Source organism: Salvia miltiorrhiza, chromosome 7 (genome assembly GCF_028751815.1).
Source record: "Salvia miltiorrhiza cultivar Shanhuang (shh) chromosome 7, IMPLAD_Smil_shh, whole genome shotgun sequence".
In the NCBI taxonomy this organism is placed as follows: domain Eukaryota; kingdom Viridiplantae; phylum Streptophyta; class Magnoliopsida; order Lamiales; family Lamiaceae; genus Salvia; species Salvia miltiorrhiza.
In genome coordinates, this window is record NC_080393.1 from 53,561,338 (window position 1) to 53,586,206 (window position 24,869).

Sequence of the window (24,869 nt, forward strand, 5' to 3'; positions counted from 1 at the left end):
AATAAGTTGGAAACAGGTACTGTTGCTATTTCATTTGAATTATTAGCCCAAAAGTACAAATCAATTCGCATTTAATTGATAAGTTAACAATTAAATTTTAAAAATTGTGCTACGATCAACTTAAATCTGACACCTTTCATTTTAAATAGGGGTTTTTGCAAATAAAATCACGAACAATTTTGAATTTACAATTTTAACGCGGCTTTTGAAGTGTGACGAATTAAATCATAACCTTTTCAATTTTTGCAATTTCGTCCCCTCAATTTTTTCCGGCCACCGGAGTGATGAGTTGGAGCTTATGTGGATTTTTTTTTTCACGTAATTAATTTCTGACTAAGATTAAAATAAAATTAAAACTTAATTCTTTTATTTTTCTTCTTTTTCGTCGAACTTATTTCAGTATCCCCCATTTTCCTTAAACTAGTACGCCCTCCCGTACGATGCACGGCCACGATATATTTATTTATTTTTAAAATTTGAAATTATGTAAAAATATTATTATTTATGAATCAAATTAATTAATAACAAAAAATATATTAATTTAAATATTAGTATTTGATTTAAAATAGTGTATAGTAATAATTTTATCAACTTAATGAGTAGGAGTATAATATTAAGTTCAATGAGTAATGTATAATAATAATTAAATTTACCGAATGTTTTTTGTTAATGATTATTATTTTTTTATTAAAATTAAAATTAATAAATACTTTTATAATATTGTCTCGATTTTTGTTGATAATTGTGCATTATATTTTTTAATTAATATTTTTAATTTAAATATTTTTATGTATGCTTTGATAAAACAATTCAACAAATAAATATTATGTTTTATTAATCAAAAGAGAAGAGAAGATATATAAATTTTGTAGGAGAAAGAGATACAAATAAAACTAATATAATAACAAAATAAGGAGAAAGAGAAAAAAATAAAGAATATTGTAAAAGAGATAGGAGGGAGAAAAACAATCACTTAAAAAATTTAAATTATAATAAATTATTTATTTCAAATTCATATTTAATGAATTTTAAATCACATTGAAGATCTTGTCATAATCTTTAACTTAAGATACACATCAAATATATTTTTATAAAAGATGAAAAAGAAGTAAAATAAAAGAATTAGGTTTTGATTTTGTTTTAATCTTAGTCAGCAATTTAATCTTAGTTAGAAATTAATTACGTGGAAAAAAATAATCCACATAAGCTCCAACTCATCACTCCGGTGGCCGGAAAAAATTGAGGGGACGAAATTGCAAAAAATGAAAAGGTTATGATTTAATTCGCCGCACTTCAAAAGTCGCGTTAAAATCGCAAATTCAAAATTGTTCGTGATTTTATTTGCAAAAACCCCTTTTAAATATTACTCCCGATCCGTTCCGTTTAATTTGAGCAATTCTTTTCGGCACGAGATTTAAGGAGTTAGTATTTTGTGCGTTAAATTGATAAGTGAAAAAATGAAGAAAGAAAAAAAAATTATCATATAAAAAAATGCTCAAACTTCACATAATAATATGAAAAGTGAAAAAGTAATTCAATATGACCCCCTCTAAACCATAATTTACCTTTAAAGTAATTTACCTATGAAAGGTTGAATTTACCTTTAAAGTTCGTCATCTAGTTATATTGAGAATCAATATTCGAATATTGACATAAAGTAATTCTTTATATTGACAAAAATTAGAGTAATTCAATGAGAAAAGTAAAAATAAAAGTCGAATTTTGATTTTCAATATAACTCGATGACGAACTTTATATCTAAATTCAACCTTAGGATGATAAATAAATAGGATTAATTGTAGCTTTTATCCATTTTCAAAGATAAAATAAAACAATACCCACACTAACCAAAACATAAATATAATCTACACACTTTTTTTAAAAAATTGATATTTTATACCTTTAATTGAAGTATAATTCAAAACTTAAAAAAAAAAAAAAAGTACCCAAACTCTTCTTTTTCTTCTTCTTCTTCTTCTTCTTCTTCTTCTCTCTCTCTCTCTCTCTATCGAGATTCATCGCCTCTTTCTCAAGAGTCGTCGCCTTCTCCTCCTCAATCGCGCTGCACCACATCGAGCCTCATCACCATTGCGTCTCACCTCACCTTGTCATGTTGCCGTTTCATCGGCTCTCTACCCCTCTCTCGGTAAATCTTTTGCATCCCCTCCCCTTCCTCAGCGTCTTTTCTTCACATATTCTCCACGCCTTGCCTTGTTGCCTCGTTGTGCCTCTCGCCTCTCATTTCGACTCGCGTTGCCTCGCCACGTCGCTGCCACTCATCACCGGCTCTTTGCCCCTCTCTCAATCTCTCGGTAGATCCACCTCCATCACCACATATCTTATACTTTTTTTCGATGTGCATCTGTCTCGTTGCACTGCAGCCCTCGAGCCTCACCTAGTCATCACAACTCGGCACCGCTCTCTTTCTCAGATCTAAGTTGCGTTCAGTGTTAGATGCTCGGTTGCTCGTCACATACACCTTTATATATTTACCAAAAATTCAACACTCAAAACCCTTTGTGGGTCCTAATACAATACCCTTTGTGGGACCCTTAAACTACTTGAAATACATCTCCTAATTATATTTTCCTAAAATTTGTGTTGTCAACTCCACACCACATTTATTGTGGACGGATGGAGTATGTAATTAATTAAAAAATAGGCGAGTCAAAAAGCTCAAAAATCCCGGACTTTTAGCATCAAAGCCCAGTTAGCCCGACGGGCTGATTGAGCAAGTTTTTTAGGCTAAGATTTTTTGGGAGCCTCTAATTTATCGAGCTAACCCAACCCTAAATTCAGGCGGGCCAGGTCGATTTTGTCACCTTTAATTATGAGTGTTTTGTGGGGGTAATAATCACAAAATCCACTCATTTATAACTATTACTAACCTTATACTCCCTCCGTCCACGAAATGTTGTCATAAAGGGAGGGAGGCACAAGTTTTAAGAAAATGTGTGATGTTTATTTAGTTAGTGTAGAAAGGGGCCCACATGTTAGTGAGTGGAGAAAGAGGCCCACATGTTTACTACAAATAGATTAAGACAATTTTTTTATGGACGGAACAAAATGACAAATTATGACAACAATTCATGGACGGATGGAGTATCAATTAGAGAAAAGTATCAATTATTAATTAAGCCCCTAACATGGACACCCCTATAATGTTTCGCTCCCTATAATCGACATCGGATCGATCAAGCCCCCAATGTTTCAATTTCGGTGCAATTAAATTCTCCCCTAATGCCCGTTAAACGCCAATTCATTTTTTCTTTTCCTTTCTTTATTAGTATTTTATTTTATTTCATAATGCGCCTCCACCACGCCTTGATACTTTGCATATTCTGCCATCCAAAATATATACCTTATTCACCATAGTTTCGCATAAACTTCGTTATTTTGTCGAACGACGAATCAATAAAGGGGCACCAATTCGCGGCGAGAGTGATTTTGTTCAATTTCCCCAATTTCAACATCTCCATATCCGATCTCAACCCATGGTGCAAGAGCTTGAATTTGGGATCCTCATTATACCTCTTTAAAACCCTCTTCGCCTTAATTTTTGAACCCCTTATCTTCGTGGGTTTAAAATAAGATTTTCAAAATAATTTTTATGTTTTCAATTTAAATAAGATTCTAATTTTAACCATCTCTTTTTATATATAAATAGTGTGACATAAAAAGAAAATAACTTTTTATAAAATAACATATTATTTTATTCATACATAACATATGAATATTTAATTCTTCACATCCCCATAAAAGCTGAAAATATTATTTTATCTTTGAGCGGACAATCAACTCGAGTGGTTATATATGTGGGCATGCATAGAGGATAAGATAAGCAGCAATTTTACGGCTCAATAATATAAGGAAAGTGGCGACTACATATTACATATGGTGGGCCTCATTTTTCATGTGAAAAAGTTATGTCATAATAAAACTATGCCTGTTTCACATGCAATAGTTGCTATCAATACATTTATATTCACCAGTTTTCTCAATATTACATGCTTCCATCACATATAGGGTTTTTCGTTTTCACCAAAATATATGCCTATTTATTATAATTCCAAAATTTGAGCAGACACTTTTGGATATTGTCTCACCAATCAACTCCTCATTTCCAATTTCATACAATTTCATGGGTCAATATATTCACGCTCCGTCCACTAAATAAATATTTATTTAAAAATAACACGAATTTTAAAAAATTAATTAAATATGTGAATAAATAAAAATCACACTTTTATTGTTAGTACTTCCCGAAAAATGAAATAGGTGCTTATTTGATGAAGAGATCAATATATATATACTCATTTAATAGACGGGCATAGAGTATATTCTAGTTTCGAGTGAATATAGTGAGAAATCACTTTATTTCAAAATATAATATAAATTATAGATCATATGATGATTGAAATTTAATTACGATCTAGATCTAATTAGAATTTACGGACAAAACAATATATGTGACAAACAAGTCAATAAAATTTATGAACAAATCAATACAATGCACAAATAATCGTATTTAATTAATGTGGTGAATTTTTTTGCCTTATTCAGGATTTGAATCTAGGTGAGAGAGAATATTGCTCGTGCATTACATTGATTTGTTCAAAAAAATTATTGATTTGCTTGTTAATCCCATTTCACACAATTAATTTGAATGAATATCAATCATAGAATTTGAATATATGACGTTCCCGATTCATTCTCATTTCTCATTATAAATAGCATTTTCATTGGATAAATTTATTTTATAGTTTAATACTCCCTCCGTTCACCAAAAGTATGGAACTTTTGGTTGGCAAAAATTTTAACAAAATGGTTTGTGATTTAAATGCAGTGGAGAAAGGGTTCCACCATTGTCTGAAATATTGTGAGTCTGAGATTTTTTTTTTTTTAAATAAAGAATATTGTAAAGATAAAACATAAGGAAAAGATGTGGTATATATCATATCCTAAAAATAAAAGTTTCATATTTTTTGTAGATGTCAAAAATTACAAAAGTATCATACTTTTCATGGACAGAGAGACTAATAAATAAAGACATATATTGGTATGTACTTAGCAATGCTATGAGTTCGGATTGGATCAATCGGACCTGATTCAGAACCGATCCAAATTATCATGACCTATGTGATTTGAACCCAATCCGAACTCAACTTGAACTTTGATCCAAGTCTTAACCACTCATGACTCGTTCGAGTATGATTGGCTCGGACCAATTCAAATCCTGACTCAAATTTTTGATCAAGTTGGGTCCGACTCGAGCTCGGTCCACGCGCATGCACCGTGGGCCAGAATGCAAAAGATTACGGTTCATAAATAAATTATTACACATATAGTTCATTTCAATTATTAAAGCAATGTACGCTGCATTTTAATCTCTTTTTTTTAATATTTATTTTTTCAAAAATCATTTTTGGATCAAAAGCTTTGCAATTTATCGTTTGTTTGGCCATTGATAAGTATAAAATATTAAAAAAAAAGTATTTAATTTAAAAGGTATTGTCTAGGCAATGAGTCGTGAATAATTTATTCAAAATATATTCTCTTTAAAGTATCCCACGAAAGCTTTGCGATTTATCGAATTTATTCAAAATAATTTTTCTCTAGTTCGCATACAAAGTTTGATCGTCTTGCTACAGTTGGTTCAGACTCAATTATGTCGGACATCTTGAGCCAATACGTCACTTTAAACAGCACATGAGTTTTGCAAGACATAAACGTTCATCGAAGTGGTGGAAAGCTCTCTGGGTATGTATTGTGTGGAATTTATGGGGAACTTGCCATTTTACTGTGAGGACTTAGTCGAGTTGATCAAAGTGAGATTTTGATTTTAGTTATCTAATCTTTTACATATTCTCTCTTGTTTCAGTTTGGAAAATCGATTGCATGACCCGTCTGTTTGTCTTAAGTTGTGATTTGACGTCTAAGTTGTATACTCTGAATTTTGTTACTCATTTGAGTTGCACCCCTCGTACGTTTATTCCCCTCGTACATAAATTGATTTCACTTACCAAAAAAAAAAATACAACTAATATTATTTTCTTATTAAAATATAATCAGCCATTAAAAAGTAATATATTTTCAAATAAATTTCTTTAGTGTTGGTCTCCTGTGCGGTTGACAGCACCCCATGCAGTGAGTTACTTTTAATAAGAATAAGATATTACATATATGTAGTAATACAAGTTCTCATGAATAAAAGTAACAATTATCGTGAATAAATGTAATAATGTAGAAATATTACATTTCATTGTAACAATAATTACTTTTTGTTACAACAATAATTACTTGACCAAATAGTTAAGAATAAAAGTATTAACGAGTGAAAATAACTAAAAGTGACATTCTTATGAATAAAAGTAAATATTATTGTGAAAAAATATAATATTTTAAACCCGCCGCATGCTATGCGGTTGACCGCACAGGAGAATTTGCGACTTATTTATACTCAAATTTGGATTATATACATTATTTTATCAACTTCGTATTCTCATCCACCTTTTAGGTATTGTTTCCATATTGATAAACACTAATTACAATGAATATTCGTTATCGAAATATACAAGCTAATTTAAGCGCGCGCGCACACATATATATATATATATACACACATACAAGCTAATGATGAATATTTATCATATACATTTACAGTATTTTCCTTAAATTAGATGCATATATCATTAATAGGAAACTATTATGAAAATTAAATTTTGTAAAAAAATATTCTTAGGAAATTGTTGGAGAATTTAAAGATTGAATTAATTAATTAGCATAACTATTTGAAGGTTTAATTTAAAGTTTGTTTTCAAGTTCTTTATAATGATTTTGACAATAAATATCAATCAATGTCTAGAATAGTGGTTGAAAAATATTTATGGAAAGTGAGAACCCCAAAATTTGTTTTAGAATAATGAAAGACAAAAACAAATAGAATTCCGGTACCAAAAATGCTTGTATGAGAAGGGTTAAGATTCAAATCTAAACTATATTTTAAATGATTATGAATTATGATATATGGAGTATATTTTATAATGGGATGAATTGTCTCACGCAAAATTCACTCGAGCATAATCATATTTCAGAATTTATTTGAAAATTCCTAAACAAACAAATCCTTAAATTGGCGGTTGAAACTTCAAACTCAATGAAAGTTGCATTTATCATTTTAGTATTTTACACAATATATATATGCGTTGCTGAGTTATAGTGTAAATCTCAAAATAAAAATTGTTACAAATTAACGCAAATGAAAAAGGAAGGACCACTAGGATAATTACCTCCAATTTATTATTACTAAAGACAAAGATGAATATTTTATTACAAAGATTGTCAATCATTGCTCAAAATAATTCATAAAGGAAAATTTAATTTAAATTGTTGAAACATAAATGAGAAAATGGACGGACCACTAAGATAATTACCTCCAATCTATCTACTAAAGGCAAATAAATGAATATTTTTATCACGAGAGGTCAAAGTAGACCCATTAAGTTATGCATTTTAATTAGGGCATCACTCTGTGATAGATGGAGGTGCAATATGATAATTGTTAGGTGTGTACTTATTAAATGTGGTCAATTTTTTTAATCAATGGAGAATAAAAAAATAAGGTTAATCACTTAAAAAGTACCAATTTTGGTTTTGTACATTGAAGTTTAATTTTTTTCAAATAAGATAAGTATTTACTCTTTTTGTTTTGCATATGAATTTTAAAATATCCAAAATATAAGATAAGTATTTACTCTTGTTTTGCATAAAGATATCTAAAAATATTATCTCTTGTTTTGCATAAAAATAAAGTTAATCTCTTATTTTTGCATATGAATTTTAAAATATCCAAAATATAATCTCTTGTTTTTCATAATCTAATATCCAAAACATAAGATAAGTATTTACTCTCTCTCTCTTTTTGCATATTAAAGTATGAACTTTACTCTCTCTTGTTTTGGATTCTTCTCCCTAAATTCAAATGACAATCTTGATTTTTTGTATGATTGTCGTGTCAATTTTGATTTGTGATTCGTAGAAGAATAAAAAAAAATTCATGTATTATGAATTTATGAGATAAGTTTAAAAATGGGTTAATTACGCCAAAAACCATGAACTTTGGGCCGATTTTCAAATTTGCCATGAACTTTTTTTTTTTTTTATCAAAAATTTCCTGAATTTAAGGACTTGAACAATTTTTCCATGCTTTATAAAAATTCCCAAATTCAAAGCTAACATAGCACATTTTAAGTTACCAGAAAAATAATGTGGAATTGCCGGACGATTAATAAAACGACGTCGTTTACGTGTGATAAAACGACGTCGTTTTGTCATGTGTGTTGTCTCTCTCTCTCTCTCTCCACTTTCTCTCTCCTGGAATTGACGCCGCCGCCGCAAATCGGAGCTGCTGCTGCGTGAAGATGAGGCGCAGCTATTGCCGCTGCCTACCGCGAATCGGAGCAGGGGATGAGCCAGAATTCACCTATTAATTGCTCTGATTTCCTCCGTCTCCTCCGCGACTAAGGCGTCTGCTAAAATTGGGGGCAGTGGCGGTGGTTCACCGAGCCCAAAGCCAACGGCCCCTTCACACCCCTTTTCCTTCTCGCCGGCCCCTTCATGCCCTCGTCTCTCACCACAGGCGACATCCGCATAGGAATTCGATGGAATCAACAGACGTTTGGTGGCGAAGGCGGTGGTGAGGGAGGCGACGGATCTGCAGGGTTGGTTGGGGGAATAGGAAGGCGGCAAATCTTGTGTGGTGGTGGGGGAAGGCAGCGTAGGGGGCGGCAGATATGGTGTGGTGGTGGGGAAAAGCAGCGGAGAAGGCAGCAGATCTGGTCTGGTAATGCTCCATCTCGTAAAAACATGTGCAGAGGGTTTCGCCGTCAGAGGAGCGAACCAGGCTATTCGACGCCGTTCTCGGATCCTCTTGCCTCTGGCGGAATTTTTGTTCTGGTACAGCTTCTTCAAGCACCTTGGCGCCTTAGGCGGTGGATCTGCAGGGGTGGGTGGGGGCGATTGGTGGGTAGACTGGGCAGCGGATCTGGTGCTGCGGCGGCAGGGGCGCCGGATATGGTGCAGCGGCGGGTGGAAGGAGGTGAAATTAGGGTTTGGCGGGTGGGGGAAAGGGGGTTTTTTTTTGTTCTTTTTTTTTCCATGTGTCAATTTTCAGTCATAGTAGGCGCCATGTCGGTGCCATGTCAGCTCGTAATTGCCATGTCAGCTCGGAGCTTCACCGGAGCAAAAAAGCATGGAAAAATTGTTCAATCCCTTAAATTCAAGGAATTTTTGATAAAAAAAAAATTTATGACAAATTTGGAAATTGACCCAAAGTTCATAATTTTTGGCGTAATTAACCCTTTAAAAATTCATATACGTAAAACTAAATAAAATTCATGTATGTTAAAAATATAAAATTGATGTGGTAAATCAAAATTGATCCAAAGCTCATCTATTTGAGATAATTATTCCCAAAAAAATAAAAAGGAAATAGATACAATACACTAAGGACGTGTTTACTTTGATGGAAAATGAGAGAAAAAAAATATATATTTTCACTTATTTTCCACAATTTTCACATGTTTATTATAATGGAATTTTTTTTTCGGACATAGTGGAATTTTTTTTCGAACAACTCATTTTCTCTCTAGTGTTGGATAATATATACTCCCTCCGTCCCAATAAAAGTGGCCACATTTCCATTTTGGTTTGTCCCATTAAAAGTGGCCACTTTCCTAAAATAGAAATATTTAATGCTTAATTAAATTTAACTAAAATTTCTAATTAAATTTAAATTCTCTTTTAAGTTAACACACACACACAAAACACGCACACATACAAAACACACAGCCGCTCCCCCAACATAGCCCGGCGCCCCCGTCTCTCTTCTTCTCCGGCGGACGACAGCAGCGCCGGCCGCCTCCCCGCCCCGCCGCCTCTCCCCCATCTCTCTTTTCTCCGGCCCCGATTTATTTCCCCTTCTCTCTTTTTCTCTGGTTTTGGTTCCTTGAGTTTGGAGATGGCGGCGGACCGGCAGAGCTCGAGGACCGTTCTGGGTTTTCCTCTAATTGGAGGGCCGCGAGGGCGAGCGGGTTTGCTCCTTGCTGCCGCCGCCGCGCAGGTTGTTGGTGTCTGAGCTGGAGAATAGGCGGCGATTTTCGAACCTCGCTTGTGCGCCGATTTGGGGGCTAGGGTTTTTGATGGACGTCGAAGCTCGCCTGTGAAGGTGGTCTGGTTTGGGCGATTTAGGGGCTAGGGTTTTTGATGGGCGTCGAAGAAGCTCGCCTGTGAAGGTAGTCTGGTTTGGGCGATTTGGGGGCTAAAGTTTTTGATGGGCGGCGAAGCTCGCCTGTGAAGGTGTCTGGTTTGGGCGATTTGGGGGGTAGGGTTTTTGATGGGCGTCGAAGCTCACCTGTGAAGGTGAAGTCTAGTTTGGGTGAGGGGCGAGCTGTGACCGCCGGCGCCGGCGTCGCCGTCGCCGTCGCCGTTGCCGGATGCAGTGAGAATGTGGGGTTGAAGAAGAAAAAGTTAATGTTAAAAGAAATCTTAATTAATTCATTAATTATGATGGATCACATTTAATTAAAACCTAACAATCTCTTTCTTAATCTCCGTGCCGAAAAGAATGTGGCCGCTTTTAACGGGACGGAGGGAGTATTATTTAGGGTAGGAGTGTAAAAATATTTTGCAATATTTTATTATCTTTTCATCTATAGTAAATATATAATAAAAAAGTAAGAAAAATATAATATTTTTTTCATCTTTTTTTATCCATTATTTTTTAATAAAAATTTTACCACCAAAATAAATGGACCCTAATATACCAAAGTAAACGCACCCTGATAAAACCGTACAAAGCTCTGTGAATGTGGAAAAAGTAACACCTACAATAATTTGGGCTAAGTTCGAATCTAGTTTTATGAGTGGGGCGCTTCAGCCCAACTAGAGGTCCCTCATGAATTGTGTGTAGAACTCAACATATAACCAAAATAAATAAATAAAATCAAAAAAAAAAAAAAAACGATATAAACTAGTCCTATAAATCTAAAATATGAATAATATTACGTGCGAAGTCAGACACAAATGACATCATTTTTATCAAAAATATTGTGTTGTGTACAAATGAATAAAAATAAAAGGAAAATGTATATATTAAACAACTCTTTCGAAATTTTCTTCCTTTACCACAATCTCATGGCTCAAAAGATTTCCTCTTTTTAAATTTTCTCTTCTCTCATTTTCTTTTGGCTCACGGACTTCCTAATTTCCTTTCCTCTTTTCAATATATATGGACCGAATTATTTTCCTTTTCTAGAAAGCAATCCTTTTTTTTTTTCTACTTTTTCTTTGTAATTTTTTTTTTGATTGACTATGGCATTAATTCATTGTCAAAGAATAAATATGAGCATATAAGAAAGATTACTTGTATAATTTTTTTATAATTATGTTCTTAATTCTTGTGCAAATTTCAATTAGTTGTCCATATAATTAGGACAGATGAAATAATTAAAAATTAATATTTTAATTGAAATTGATGCACTGTACATCTGAATATACGTACATGTTTGCTAAGTGAATGGGAAAGACAAAATACGTTTGAAATGGGATCACTAAGGTTGAAGTTTTTAGGGTTAATACATTTTGGTTTTAGACATGACTTCCACATTTTATTCTCTTGCGGTGACAAATCTTATTCTCAAATACACAAGAGTTTACATTGTCTACAACTTTCTCCAAATTCACTTTCCGGCCAAATTGAAATAAACTTAGACTGCGTTTACTTTGATGGATAAATCTATCCATGGAAAAGAATGGATAACAAAAATTTATGCCTTTGAATATCTCCTTTCTTTTCCAACATTTGACACAAAAACATTTTTCCTTCTTTATTTTCACTTCAAGGATGAATAATATTATCCCTTCATTTCTGAGTGGATAATATTATCCATCCTTGAAGTGAAAATAAGGAAGGAAAAATGCTTTTGTGTCAAATGTTGTAAAAGAAAAAAGACATTTAAAGACATAAATTTTTGTTACCCATCATTTTCCATGGATAAAGTTATCCAGAGAAAAAATTACACAACTTGAAAGAATTAAAACGATGTTGTGGATTATATAAAACAAAAGTACATTTTTTTTAATGCAGAGTTGTGTGTTTACTACGTTAGCAATTTTGATTGCCAAGTCAGTTTTAATTTTGTCGGAAAGTGAAACCTAAAAACATTACAAATAATATAAAATTTGTGTATTTGAAAACATAATTTTAAAGTCGTACACATAATCTAAAACCGAGATAAAATTCTTGTTTTAAAACCAACTAACCCAAAAAATTTTACTCAATAATAAAATTAAGAGTGGAGCTGTACATGGCAAAATAGAACACACTAAATTGATCCTTTTTTCCATAGAACACACTGAATTGATTCTTTTTTTCATTTCAAGAAGAAGAAAACCTAGAATATTTCAAGAAAACATCCATCTTTAAAGCCCATAAACAGCATGCCCAAGTCGCTAGTGCTTGGGCTGCGTTAGGCCCTTCAAATTTTCCATATAATCAAGCGGCTGCTGGACTTACTTATTTCAACAGTTTTCATTTCTTTTACCTGAATTTTTTAACACTTTTTTAAGTTGGATATTCTCGATATTTTTCTTGACTTTGGTGTTTTTGTTAGACTCATTTTCCTGTATTGATAGTTAAAATTGTTGCCTCAAAAAAAAAAAAAAGATAGTTCCAATTGAATAAACCCCATATCTGGGAATATAATTTTGAACTGCCACTGATTACTACAAATGGATTTTATTTTAGTTTTTTTAGCAATCCTACAAATGGATTGAAGATTCACAATATTTAAGGAAAATATTGTATTCCATCTCATATTTTAATGGGTTATTAGCATGTAAATAGACAAACTTTTTTCACTTTTTAAAATTTAACATAATTTTTATTTTTTATCCATAAATACATAAACTTAGCATTTTTTATGATTTAATGTTGACGTGAAAGTGGAATACATGACATGGACTACAGAATGTGCATTTGAATACAGTAGTTCTATTCATTATTTTGATTGAAAAGTGAATAACATGATATTCGGACTTTCACGTCAATAGTAATTTAGAATTTTTTCTTGTCGGTGTAAAAAAAATACTAAGTTCATATATTTATGGATAGAAAATAAAAGTCATTTTAAATTTCACAAAGTGAAAAGAGTTTGCGTATTTACTAGCTAATAACCCTATTTTAATCTACCAAGGCCAAAATTTCAATGCATTACACAAGGTTGAAACTAGTTTTCTATGGACACCGCAACTTTCACTCCATCATTCATAAAAATTACTCTCTCCGTCCCATGAAGCAAGACTAAGTTCTTTTCGGCACGAAAATTAAGAAATTGGTATTTTGTGTGTTAAGTATAGTAGGTAAAAAAGTGAAAAAATGAATAAAGAGTAAATTTTTTGCTACTTTTAAAAACTGATTTTACTTCGTGGGACAGACCAACAAGGAAACTTGGTCTTGCTTCATGAGACGGAAGGAGTATGTCATATCGTCCAAATCACTAATGTGTCTTCCAACTCTTGTCATCAAGATTTGATTTTATGTTTTCAGATCACTAAGCCTTCCAACTCTGTCATCAAAAAATTGAATTTTTCATTCATTTTTCTCAATCATGAATGCTTTTTAGACCTCACACCCAGCACACACCAGACCAGATTATAAACTTACAACTGATCAAGCATCCACTTTTTCTCTAAAATATGCCAAAAGCAACTCACTTTACAGATCAATCCAGTCATGGTTGCTTTCCATTCCACCTCATTTTTTCTCAGACAAATAAACGAACAAGATGGGATTCCAAAAAAATTTCCAAGATTTCATCTTTATGTAAGCATTACATTTACCAATTCTGCATCAAGAAATCAACCAATCTATACAATTTCCAAACACCAGACTGTAAGAACTCAGAAAAGCTAGCTGTTAACCGAATTCCAAACCTCCACACACTGCTGATCCTTCCTCGTCACAAACATCTTGTTCCCTCCAAAACACAATCTACCAATCCTATCCCCTCCCAAATCCTTCACTCTCCCCATCAAAGTCTTCCTGAAAACCCTCTCATCACCGCGTTTTTCCCGCGAATTGATCAACACCTCAGACCACAGCTCAAGATCGCCTCCCTTGCTGCAGAACACTTGGCTCCCATGGCTCTCCACTTTACACCCCAACCCTTCCTTCTTCCCATTCGCCGCCTTCCTCCCATCACCGAGGCAGAGCCAAGAGCTCTCCGCCCCCAAATTCCTCAAATCCGCCATGAAAACTTCGCCTGTGCTCACACCAACCTTGAACATCGAGGATAGTGAATCCGAAGCTGTGACATCCGCAAAGCAATCGACTTTTTCCTTGATCTCCCAAGCTACATTGCCTGACCTAATGTCCCAAAACTTGATGTTGCCGGAAACTCCGGAAGGTCCGCTGTGAGAGCCGGAGGCCATCAGCAGATTATGGTTCGGAATCCACTGCAATTTAGTGGCCGGAATGGCGGAATCGAGATCGGCGCCGAAGATTTCATAATGGCCGATTGTGGTGACGGCGCGGAGATCGTCTCTGAGATCGTACACCATGATGCAGTTTGAATTTCTCCTGCTCGATTCGAAGCTGGTGAATAAATGCTCATTTGATGCGCCGATGGCTTGCACTGTTGAACCAGACCTAGTCACGTTCTCCCAATTTAGGGTGTCTGCGACCGTGCCTTCATCGAGATCGAGGATCTGCAGGCCGGAGAAGTCGGTGGCGCCGGCGGCGGCGAGGGAGGGGGAGAGCGCCAGCAACGAATCGACGGCCATGAATTGGGTGAGAATCGTGGATTTCCGCCGCAGCGACCAATCGAAGGAGGTGATTTTGCTGCCGTGGGCGACGTGGAGCGAGCCGTAGGGAGTGGTGGCGATCGCCGAAGGCGAATCGCGGCCGCTGAGCGGCAGGATTAGGGATTTCTCGAGGTTGAAGGCGTCGAATTGGGCAGGGTTTGATTGGGAGTTGATGAGGAGATCCTCGATGCCGTAGAAGCGGGACTCGAAGATTAAATCCTGCATATCGAAGGATTTCGCCTTGGAGGGGAGGTTGCCGGTGCGGAGGAGGGAGAGGAAGAGAGAGAAGAGCTCGGGGTCCCTGTCGATGAAGGGGATTGCGCCATTGGAGTCGGAAACCACCTTCGAGAAGAAGGATTTGGAGCCGACCGAGGATAGGGTTTGTTTGGTCGTCTGGAAAAGCTGGCCGCCCACATCGATTGTGACCACGTTCGAATTGGAACCGTGATGAGCGCCGTTCAAACGCGCCTTCGATCCTTGAAAAGGCGGCATGATTTGTCTTTGCAGAAGGGGGGAAAGGTTTGAATCTTTGAGGGTTACGGCAGAGAATCTGTGATAACTTGATAAGAAGGGGATGATTGCAGATTGAGCAAAAGGAAGGAATCTAGGAACCCTAGAAAACGATTTCTGCAAAAAGAAAAACTCCGATTTTGGAAGTAGTATTTAAGAGTGGAGTAAATAAGAGTGAAATTTAGCGTTTGTGAAATGGAAATGTGGAAGAAAAGTAAGAGCAGAAAACAATGGAGGCCTGGTTTTGTAGAGAGAGGGGCGTTGAAGAGAAAACGAGAAGGAGAATATCTAGAAGGTCAGCGTGGGTTCGGTCAACAAAGGCTAGAAAACGAAGGCTCTTAGCAAGTTAGGACAAACAAAATTGATTTTAATATTGTTATATTTGGGAGAATCAAATCAAATGTAACGTTGTCTAATGTTTAAATTGGAGAAACAATAAATAATAAGATAATAATAATAATAGAGCAGTCTTCTCAAAAAAAAAAAATAATAATAGAGCAGTCAAAATTGAAGCATTAGATTTGGCGGTTATTTGGGTTGTTTGGCTATAGTTAAAAGGGTTGTCTAAGTCCATATTTGACTGGTATTTGTGGGTAGGCGGCAGACCGGCAGTGTTCGTTTCCATTTTATAGAATCTATTTTTAAAATTCTATTTTTACATAAAAAAAGGTAATGATTGTCATGTTAGACCATCCGCTTACTTGATAACCTACTTGATAGTACGGAACCACATTGAGTAGATGAGGCCACAGTGAGGTTACTTGATAGCCTACGTAATTTTTTTTAGTTTTGATTTTTATGATTTTTATTTAAACTTAATTGCTTAAATTTTAGTAACACAATTTAATAAAAATTTAAATTGCATTAATTTAAAATCCCACAACATACCAAAAAAAAAAAAAAACTAAAGACATAATTTAAAAATACCTAATTAAAACCTAAAAAACATAATTAAAAACTACATAAATTAAAATCCTACTCTAGATAAGTCCACGACGCTTGAGCACTTCTTGGACAATGTAGTTGTGCAATGTCCTTTGTGCATCCGTCATGTGCGTAGTATCCGTGCTGAGGAGCTTCATATCGAGCTCCTCCCTCTTGAGCTCGTACTTATTGGCGTACTCAGCGGTGATTGCTTTCAAGTTCTGGTCGGACCTGTCCAACCTCTCCACGAATTCAGGTGGAGGTTTCGAGCTCTGCGACGCCTTCCCCTTCGCCGCTCTCACCGCCGCCTTTGCCGCCTTATTTCCAATTGGCCGGGAAGTCGAGATCTCCTCGGCCGACGCCGAGGTGGTGAATTCGCCCGTCTTCGTCCTTTTCGAGGAATGCACGTCTCCCTCGAGGTACATCGTTTTGAACTTGTGGTTGTTTCGGAGAATTTTCCACGCGTTCCAATAGTTGAACGCACTCTTAGTTGAGCTCCTACCTTTGAAGAGGATTTGGGCCTTGTCCCGGAGCATATTGTCCGAATGGCTGGAAGACCACCGGGTGCACGTCTCTGTCCAAATTGCCCCCCAAAACCGCACATCCGCGCTCACTCGGGCCCAGTGCCCTTAAATTTGGCGGTGTTTGAGGTTGGCTCCGATGAGGGGGTTGATACGGTCGAGAATCTGTGTCCAGTACGCCTCCCTCTTTTGATCGGTCCCACGGATGGCGTCGTTGGTCTCCTCCGTCCAAATTTGGACGATGAGATCCGTCTCCTCGAGGGTGTATGTTTTACGAATAGTCCTTCCTTCCGCCGCCGACGCCTTCTTGTCATGCTTGATCTTGTAGGCGATTTCCTTCCTCCGACCTCCTTTCTTCGGTTTGGAGGAACTATGGGCCGCCGATGACTCCTCCTAGCCGATTGGAGGGTCATCTCCCAAGCTGCATCCCGCTAAATCGGGATAATAATCGGCGGAGAGATCGAGGCACCAATTTGAATCATATATGTTTGGGTTGTATGGATCCATGAAGGTTGATAGAGAGAGGAAAAAGATGAAAGATGGTAGAAGGAGATGGAAGAGTTTGGAATGGAGAAGGAGTATTTAAAGAAGAGGAAAAAAAAAAACAGTCAAATGGACCGAAAAAAATAAATTAATAAAATCTGCCAAAATTGCCGTTTTTTCTATATTTGATTTTTTTTTTTTTAATGAAGGCAAGTGTACAACACGCGTCAAATATTTTGCCTATCGTGCATACCCGTTCTATCGGGTAGCACTCGAGTAGGGCCCCTTTGCATCGGCCTACTCGAGGATCGCCCTACTCGAGTGAGTGCTATCGAGTAGGGCGATAATGCAGATGCTCTTAATTTAAAGTTAGTTTCAATCTTATGGGCTATTTATTGTTATTTTTTATTTTTTAGGATCTACTCCCTCGGTCGCGCGAAAGTTGAGTAATTTTTTTCGACATAAATTTTAAAAAGTTAGTATTTTATATATTAAGTATGATAAATGAAAAAGTAAATAAAAAAAACTTTTGCTACATAAGAAGCTCAAGCTTCACGTAAAATAAATTTTATATTTTAGTTTGAGTTCATAATCATTGATAGAGAATTTAACGGTATCTATTTGATAAATAGCTTGTATTCATATGTAGCATTCTTTTAACATTCTGAAATAAATTTATGATCTTGTGATTTGTCTGCATGAATTTATGGTCAGGGAAACAATATTGCGTTGTTTCTAATTAAATTAAACATCGTCATTTGGGCACTTTCATAATTGTTTTATTATTAAATAAGACCTTCGACTTGAGTTGTTATGACTTATGATTTGAGGGATTCAATTAGAATTAATTTGTGGATTGAGAGTTTGGAGATGTCGAATTCATTGTGGTCACGCTAGATTGAACCTTAACAAATTGTGTATTCATGAAGTGACGACGACGACGACGCTAGATGTATTATAAACAGAGAAGAACTCAGGTCTGCGATCCTATCGATGTCCGAAGAGTGTGATGAGTATATTTTTAGTTAAAAATGGTCGGGGTGCTTTAACGAGTAATCCATATAATCACGTTGTTTTATATAATATAAGTAAAAAAAATGATTCTAAATACATTATGGTATCCGGTGAGTCACGTCAAATTTTTGAAGCTAAAAAAAATGAACGAATGGTACAATTGATATAAAAATTGATAGTTCAAGATTTAGAAAATTATTTTCGATAGTTCATGATACAATTGATAGTGTGAAAATAGTTTGAGGTTTAAAGTGATATTTACCCAAATTTATATAATGTCATATTAAAAATACGTGCAATTTAGAAATTAACTAAAAGCTTGTTATTTTATAAGGTCAACTAGACAGGAAGGATTTAAATTCTTTAGTCAGCACGCTAGACGACAAGTTATAGGCAATAACAGTTGAAATGTGTTTGAATTTTATTAATTTATATAATCTCTGATAAATATGATTCAACAATGGAATTTTGGCTCAAATGAGAAAGTAGATCTTTGTTCAACGTCAATTATTATATATATTGGAATATTTTGTTTCAAAGTTAAGAAATTGTATTGTTTTTTATTTGACATTAATTAATCATCTAACTTAGATTTGATCTTTGATATGTAAATTATTCCTCTAAACTTAAGAAAGTTAAAAGACTTCAAAACTTTATATAATCTATTATCTATAATCTATAATATGAATATATATATATATATATATATATATATATATATATATATATATATGGTTGAATTCCACTACAAACTCATTTAATGTAAAAATTAAAAATTTCGCACTTAACCTATAAAATTATTGCACTTAATGATTATAAAGTAACTGCATTTTTATGGTAATAAATTGCCTTGTAATTATGCTCCATTTGAATTTCGAATCCAAAATTATTAATATGCAGATACTTTATAACTTAAGTGTAGTATTTTTATTAGTTAAGTACGAGATTTGTAGATTTTATAGTATTATCTGTGTTCATCATAAAAAATTTATTATTTGATTCCTACATTTACAAATTACAATAGCTTGCTTTTTTTGTGTCAATAGCTTTATTTTTTGCTTCAATTTTCTGCATTTATTGTAGTTGCAGAATTTGTTATATAATTGTTGACGAGTTCTCCATTAAATCTCCAAATTTCTTATTTCCTATTTCTATTGATTTAAAAAAACCAGATATATCTTCGCCTTTTTTTTCTCTTGTTTTTTGCTTTTTACACACCATTTGGACGGTGTGAGGATCCAAAATCACTGGCACTATCATTGCTTAAATTGATAGATGATGAGGACTGAAATATGCACCAGCGCTGTGCACTATATAATGGGAACATGTCTATTTATGCTTATGATTAGTATTATTATTATTAAGCTAACCAGTGCTGGTTTAATTGAAGACTTGGGATAGTAAAAGAAATAATAGAGCTTCCGGCGCAGTCAAGCAAGCATAGGCGACTCAGACCAAGGTCAATGTATTAAAGGGGCTTAAGCCCAATTATCTTAGGGAATGGGCTTGAGGCCCTAAGGCTTATTTACATGCTTATAAATAGAGACTTAGTAGTGGGTTAGGGGGGATCATCTCATTATTCATTCATCTCTTGTAAAATGTAATTCTCTCGAAGTATAGTGAAAAAACCCCAAAACACCCCGTGGACGTAGGTCTTCTCGACCGAACCACGTAAATCCGGTGTCGTTTACTGCTTTCTAGTTTAGGTGTTGGTTTCTCGTTTCACCAACTAGCGCCGTCTGTGGGAAATAGGATATTTTTGTAGTGTATATGATTGGAATGAATACCTTTATTGTCGGGAGTTTTGTGAAGTACTATCAAACTTCACAAAATATTTTATAATGGACCACACATGCTCGAACTTGAATCATTTCTTATATTTTGCTTCTAGTGCCATCAACTATTTTGAACGAGTGAATAAAAATGTTAGAATCAGTAAGATAAATAAAAAAAATAAAATCAATTGTATACATAACTCCTTACAAGTATAATTTTCAGAATAACCTTGTACACATCCTTTTAATTTTGAAAGAGAATTCAAAATAACTTGCATGCGAGTTTCAAGGGATCTTTGACTTCAATCATGCATATTTGGATGAGATTTTTCTTTATTGTAAAGTTTCATAATACGATTTCAGAATCATTCTTCGTTTTTCTGAATCACGATTTTCATCAATTGTGTAATTAGGATATCAGGAAGAAACTATATAAAAAAATAAAGGGTTAATTGCTTATAAATACATGAACTATACCCAAATTTTGGTATCGGATATATTATTTTGGCCGAAAAATAAATAAGCTTTTAACATTTTGGAATTTGACCTGACTCCAAAAGTGTGTTGGCCAATAACTTGATTTTTTGAATACTGAGGACAATCTGAAGGTATTGATGGAAAGTTCTTGACGTTATCTTTCTAATGATACTTATACTATTAGGTTTTGGTCATCAGAAGTGATCGAAAAAAAAATATAGAATTTCGTGACATCAACTTTCATGCCATTTTTTTTACCACTTCCAGTGATCAAAACTCAACAATATATGTATCATTAGAAAGATAACGTCAAAAGTTTTTCAATTGTATCTTTAGATTGCTTGTCGGAATTCAAACAATCAAGTCATTAGACGACAAATTTTCGCCTCGTGTCAAATTTAAAAAAAAAATGCAATTTTTTACCCAAAAAGTAGATTTGGTTAAAAACTAAAGTTTAGATATAGTGTGTGTATTTATAGGTAATTAATTTTAAAATAAATTATTAGTTAAAGAAAGATAGACACATTAATACAACATTAAATAATGTTATTGCGTGTGAAAGCATGTACATAATAGATCATATGTATAGATGTTGATTTACGGATAAGACATATAATACTCCCTCCGTCCCACGAAGCATGACCCAATTTCCTTTTTGGTTTGTCCCACAAAGCTTGACCTGTTTCTAAAAATGGCAAAAAATTTACCCTTTATTCACCTTTTCACTTTTTCATCTATCACACTTAACACATAAAATACCAATTTCTTAATTTTTGTGTCAAATAGGTCATATTTCATGGGACGGAGAGAGTAATAAATAGTGTAGATTTAATTAAATTCGATTGGATGACGGCGATTCATAGATTTAGATTTGAAGATAAAATATGTTTTTTACTCTGACAAAGCTGTAAAGTATTTTGTATTTTGATAGAACTTGGATAAATGATACTCCCTCCGTCCACCAAAAATATGTCACTTTACTTTCGGCACGGGTTTTAATAAAATGTGAGTGAAGTTGGTAGTGGAGTAAGGGTCCCACTTTAAATGTGAGTGGAATGGTGTGGACCCTACTACTAAAAATAAATGTGGCATATTTTTTATGGACGGATGAAAAATGAAATTGTGGCATATTTTTAGTGGACGGAGATAGTAAATTTAAAGTATTTGGTACTTGGCCGAGCTTTAAGCTGAGTAGAAGCAAATGTCAATCATTTTTAAAAGCCATCTGAAAAATTTCTCCGCTAAACCTGCCCACAGTTAATGACTTTTAATATCCTAGCTAGCTACCCCAACCTAATTCATTACACGTTTACACAACGTGGACAATAATAAAAGCGTGCAAAATCCAACTAAAATCGATAAATCAAGAACCCACCAAATTGATTCGAATTCAATCAATATTAGTAGTAATTAATTTTGGTTCAATTTTTAATAAACCGAGTTGAACATCCTCTAGAAAAGGTTGAACTAGGAGAGAAAAAAAGGGAAAGAATTAAGAAAAAGAAACAAAATGAAATGAAAAGAAAAGAATGATTTCTATTTCCCCAAAGTATTTGGTACAGCACCACGTTCAACTAGGGATGGCAACGGGCCGGATCTGGACCGGGTTTGGCCAATACCAGATTCAGATCCGTTTTCATATACCAGATCCAGATCCGTGGATCTGAAAATTTTGGATCCAGATCCAGATCCGTCAGATCCGCGGGTCCACGGGTCCAGATCCATGGATCTACTATTTTTAAATTAAATTAAAAAAATTTCACAAAATCAACAACATCTAGTTTCCATCATGAAAAATATAACACAAAATACTTTTATCTAATTACTTTTAGTTTTTATTCTTTTGAATATAATTTATTTATTATTTTTAATTTAGTTAATATTATTAGTAAACTAAATATAAAATATAAAAAATATATATAAAATAAAATGGATCCACGGGTCGGATCTGGGCCGGATCTGGATCTAAAATTTCAAGATCCAGATCCAGATCCGTTTTCAAAACTTAGATCCAGATCCAGATCCAGATCCGTCGGGTCCAAAAAATTGAAATCCAGATCCGTAAAAACGGATCTGGATCCACGGATCTGGACCGGGTCCAAGATCCACTGCCATCCCTACGTTCAACAAACGAGAATTGGAGGGATGCTGAGGAAAAGAGAATCCAAAATCCAAATAGGAAGTGGGGTATGGAGAATCTAAAATCTAAACTTTAAATGGTTAAGTATCAAATTGTCCCCTATAGATGGCGTCCCTATGGCTTTTAACCCCCTAAAGTTAGGGGGAGAGCTGCCCACTACCTTAACGTGATTTTTTGGCACCAATTTCCCCCCTATCGATAGGGGTCCCCTCGCGTTTAGCCCCCTAAAGTCAGGGGGGAGAGCTGCCTCCGTCGAAAGGTTGGGGGAAAATTGGTGCCAAAAAGCCACGTTAAGATAGTCGGCAGCTCTCTCTTCCCCTGACTTTAGGGGCTAAAAATCATAGAGACGCCATGATAGGGGACAATCTGATACTTAATCCAACTTTAAATTTTGTTGGGTATCTTCGCCTAGCCAGGGTTACACCGCTTGCTTCCCGAACCTCCTGTCTTCCCCACTTCGTGCTCAAGCACTTTAATCTTCGTCTTCTTCTTCTCGTCACTTCACAGCTTCTCCTCCCTTTGCTTCTTCTGATCTGCACAAAAGAAAAGGAAAGCAAAAAAGAAAAAAAAAATACAAGAGGAAGAAAATAGAGAGAGATACAGTTCAGAGATTGGGGAAAAGGTGTCCTCGGGACACGTTGGGGCTCAGATTTTCCCCTTGTACTCAGCAACCCTTCCGGCAGCTGAATGATCAAGACCACAGAATGGACAAGGAACAGCTTCTCAGATCTCAGCAGAGCCACCAACAGCAGGAGCCAAGTACAGAACTCCGGCGGCTCAGATCTACTCAGGTAACCACCAAACAGGGCTCCGGTGAACAGGAAAGCCCGGTGATACCACCACCCACACAGGGAATCCCGTACTATCAAAGAAGTAACCACAGATTTGAAAGGAATAGCAGAGCCTCTCACACTTTGATACTACGGTTATCCCCATATGAGAGAGCATCAGGGTTTTTAAGGAGAGCAGCAACAACGGGAAGGAGGAGCGCCATTGAAGGCGATGGAGAAACCAAGGTAAAAATGGCGGTGGGAAGGTGGAGGATGCGAGGAGTCGGGGAGAGAGAGATTTAGGGAAGGGAAGCGGCGCTGAGTGAAGTGAGAGAGGGAGTGGGGCTCGATGGGGTATATCAGAGGGAGAGTGGGCTAGGGTTTGGGAATTGGGCTCGGTTCTGGGCCCAAGAGATGGCCCAGACAAAAGAAAAAGAAGAGGAGAGGAGAATGAGAAATGGGCCAACCTCACAAATTTCAAAATCCAATAACGAATAAAGGGAATTAATAAAAAATCACAATCAAACACCTTAAGTGAATCATGAGGATCGATTTCCTTTTCCTTTCCTGATCCCCAAACCCAAACAGCCCCTTAATTTAGTTCGGCTCAATAGAATTTTCTTTGAAGTTACACGTTTACAAATTCACATACAATCTGGAACTACCGAACTATTAATTGAAAGAAAAATATCTTATCAATTGAGTTATGTTTTCTTTAATTTCTAATTCAATTTGATATTAAACCGATTTAATTCAGTTCCTAAGTTTAATTCGACTCGATTTGAAAATCAAACTGACTAGTTGCTCATATTAGACGGTGATTGATCAAAGCTTGTTTTAGACGGTGGGCTAAGCAAAATCGAACCGAAATCGCCAAATCGAACTGTAAATAGCTGTTTGGTTCAATTTTTATGTATGAAACGGTTCAATTCAGTTTGAAATTAAAAATATCGAATCATTTTGTTTTGGATTCGGGTTTGAAAAAACGGTGCGGTTGAAAACCGGAACCCGCCCAAATTAAACATTATTAATAAATTACTAAATATATATATTTTAAATAAATAATTATTAAATAATTAAAAATTAAATTCATGTTTTAGGGTTTTACACTTTAGTACTTTACACATATTAGATTATAATTGTATCATCTAGAATTAAATATTATTAATAAATTATTAAATATATATATTTTAAATAAATAAATAAAATAAAACAGTTTATGCCAAACCGAACCGAAAATTATGGTTCGACTTGGTTCGGTTTCAGTCATCTAAACGGTTTGATTTGGTTTCAAATTTTATGGGCAGTTTGGATTCGATTTTTTCGGTACGGTTCGATTGTGATCCGAACCGCCCGAATGCTCACCCCTAGGTGTATAAGTTCGAAGAGCATA

General features: G+C 35.0%; 2 protein-coding genes across 2 annotated transcripts in view; both read right to left on the reverse strand.

Moving 5' to 3' along the window:
* LOC130994894 (uncharacterized) overlaps positions 1 to 24,869 on the reverse strand; it is a 1,167,164-nt gene that overhangs the window by 110,892 nt on the left and 1,031,403 nt on the right. The gene's annotated exons all lie outside the window — the stretch shown is intronic.
* Positions 13,720 to 15,760, reverse strand: LOC130994868 (BTB/POZ domain-containing protein At5g41330). The gene has a single exon (XM_057919979.1). The coding sequence runs from the start codon at positions 15,352 to 15,354 to the stop codon at positions 13,969 to 13,971; it is 1,386 nt and encodes a 461-aa protein (XP_057775962.1). The 5' UTR covers positions 15,355 to 15,760; the 3' UTR covers positions 13,720 to 13,968.

Excerpts from the sequence above, each read along its gene's own strand:
- LOC130994868 (XM_057919979.1), bottom strand. The coding sequence starts at position 15,354 with ATGCCGCCTTTTCAAGGATCGAAGGCGCGTTTGAACGGCGCTCATCAC.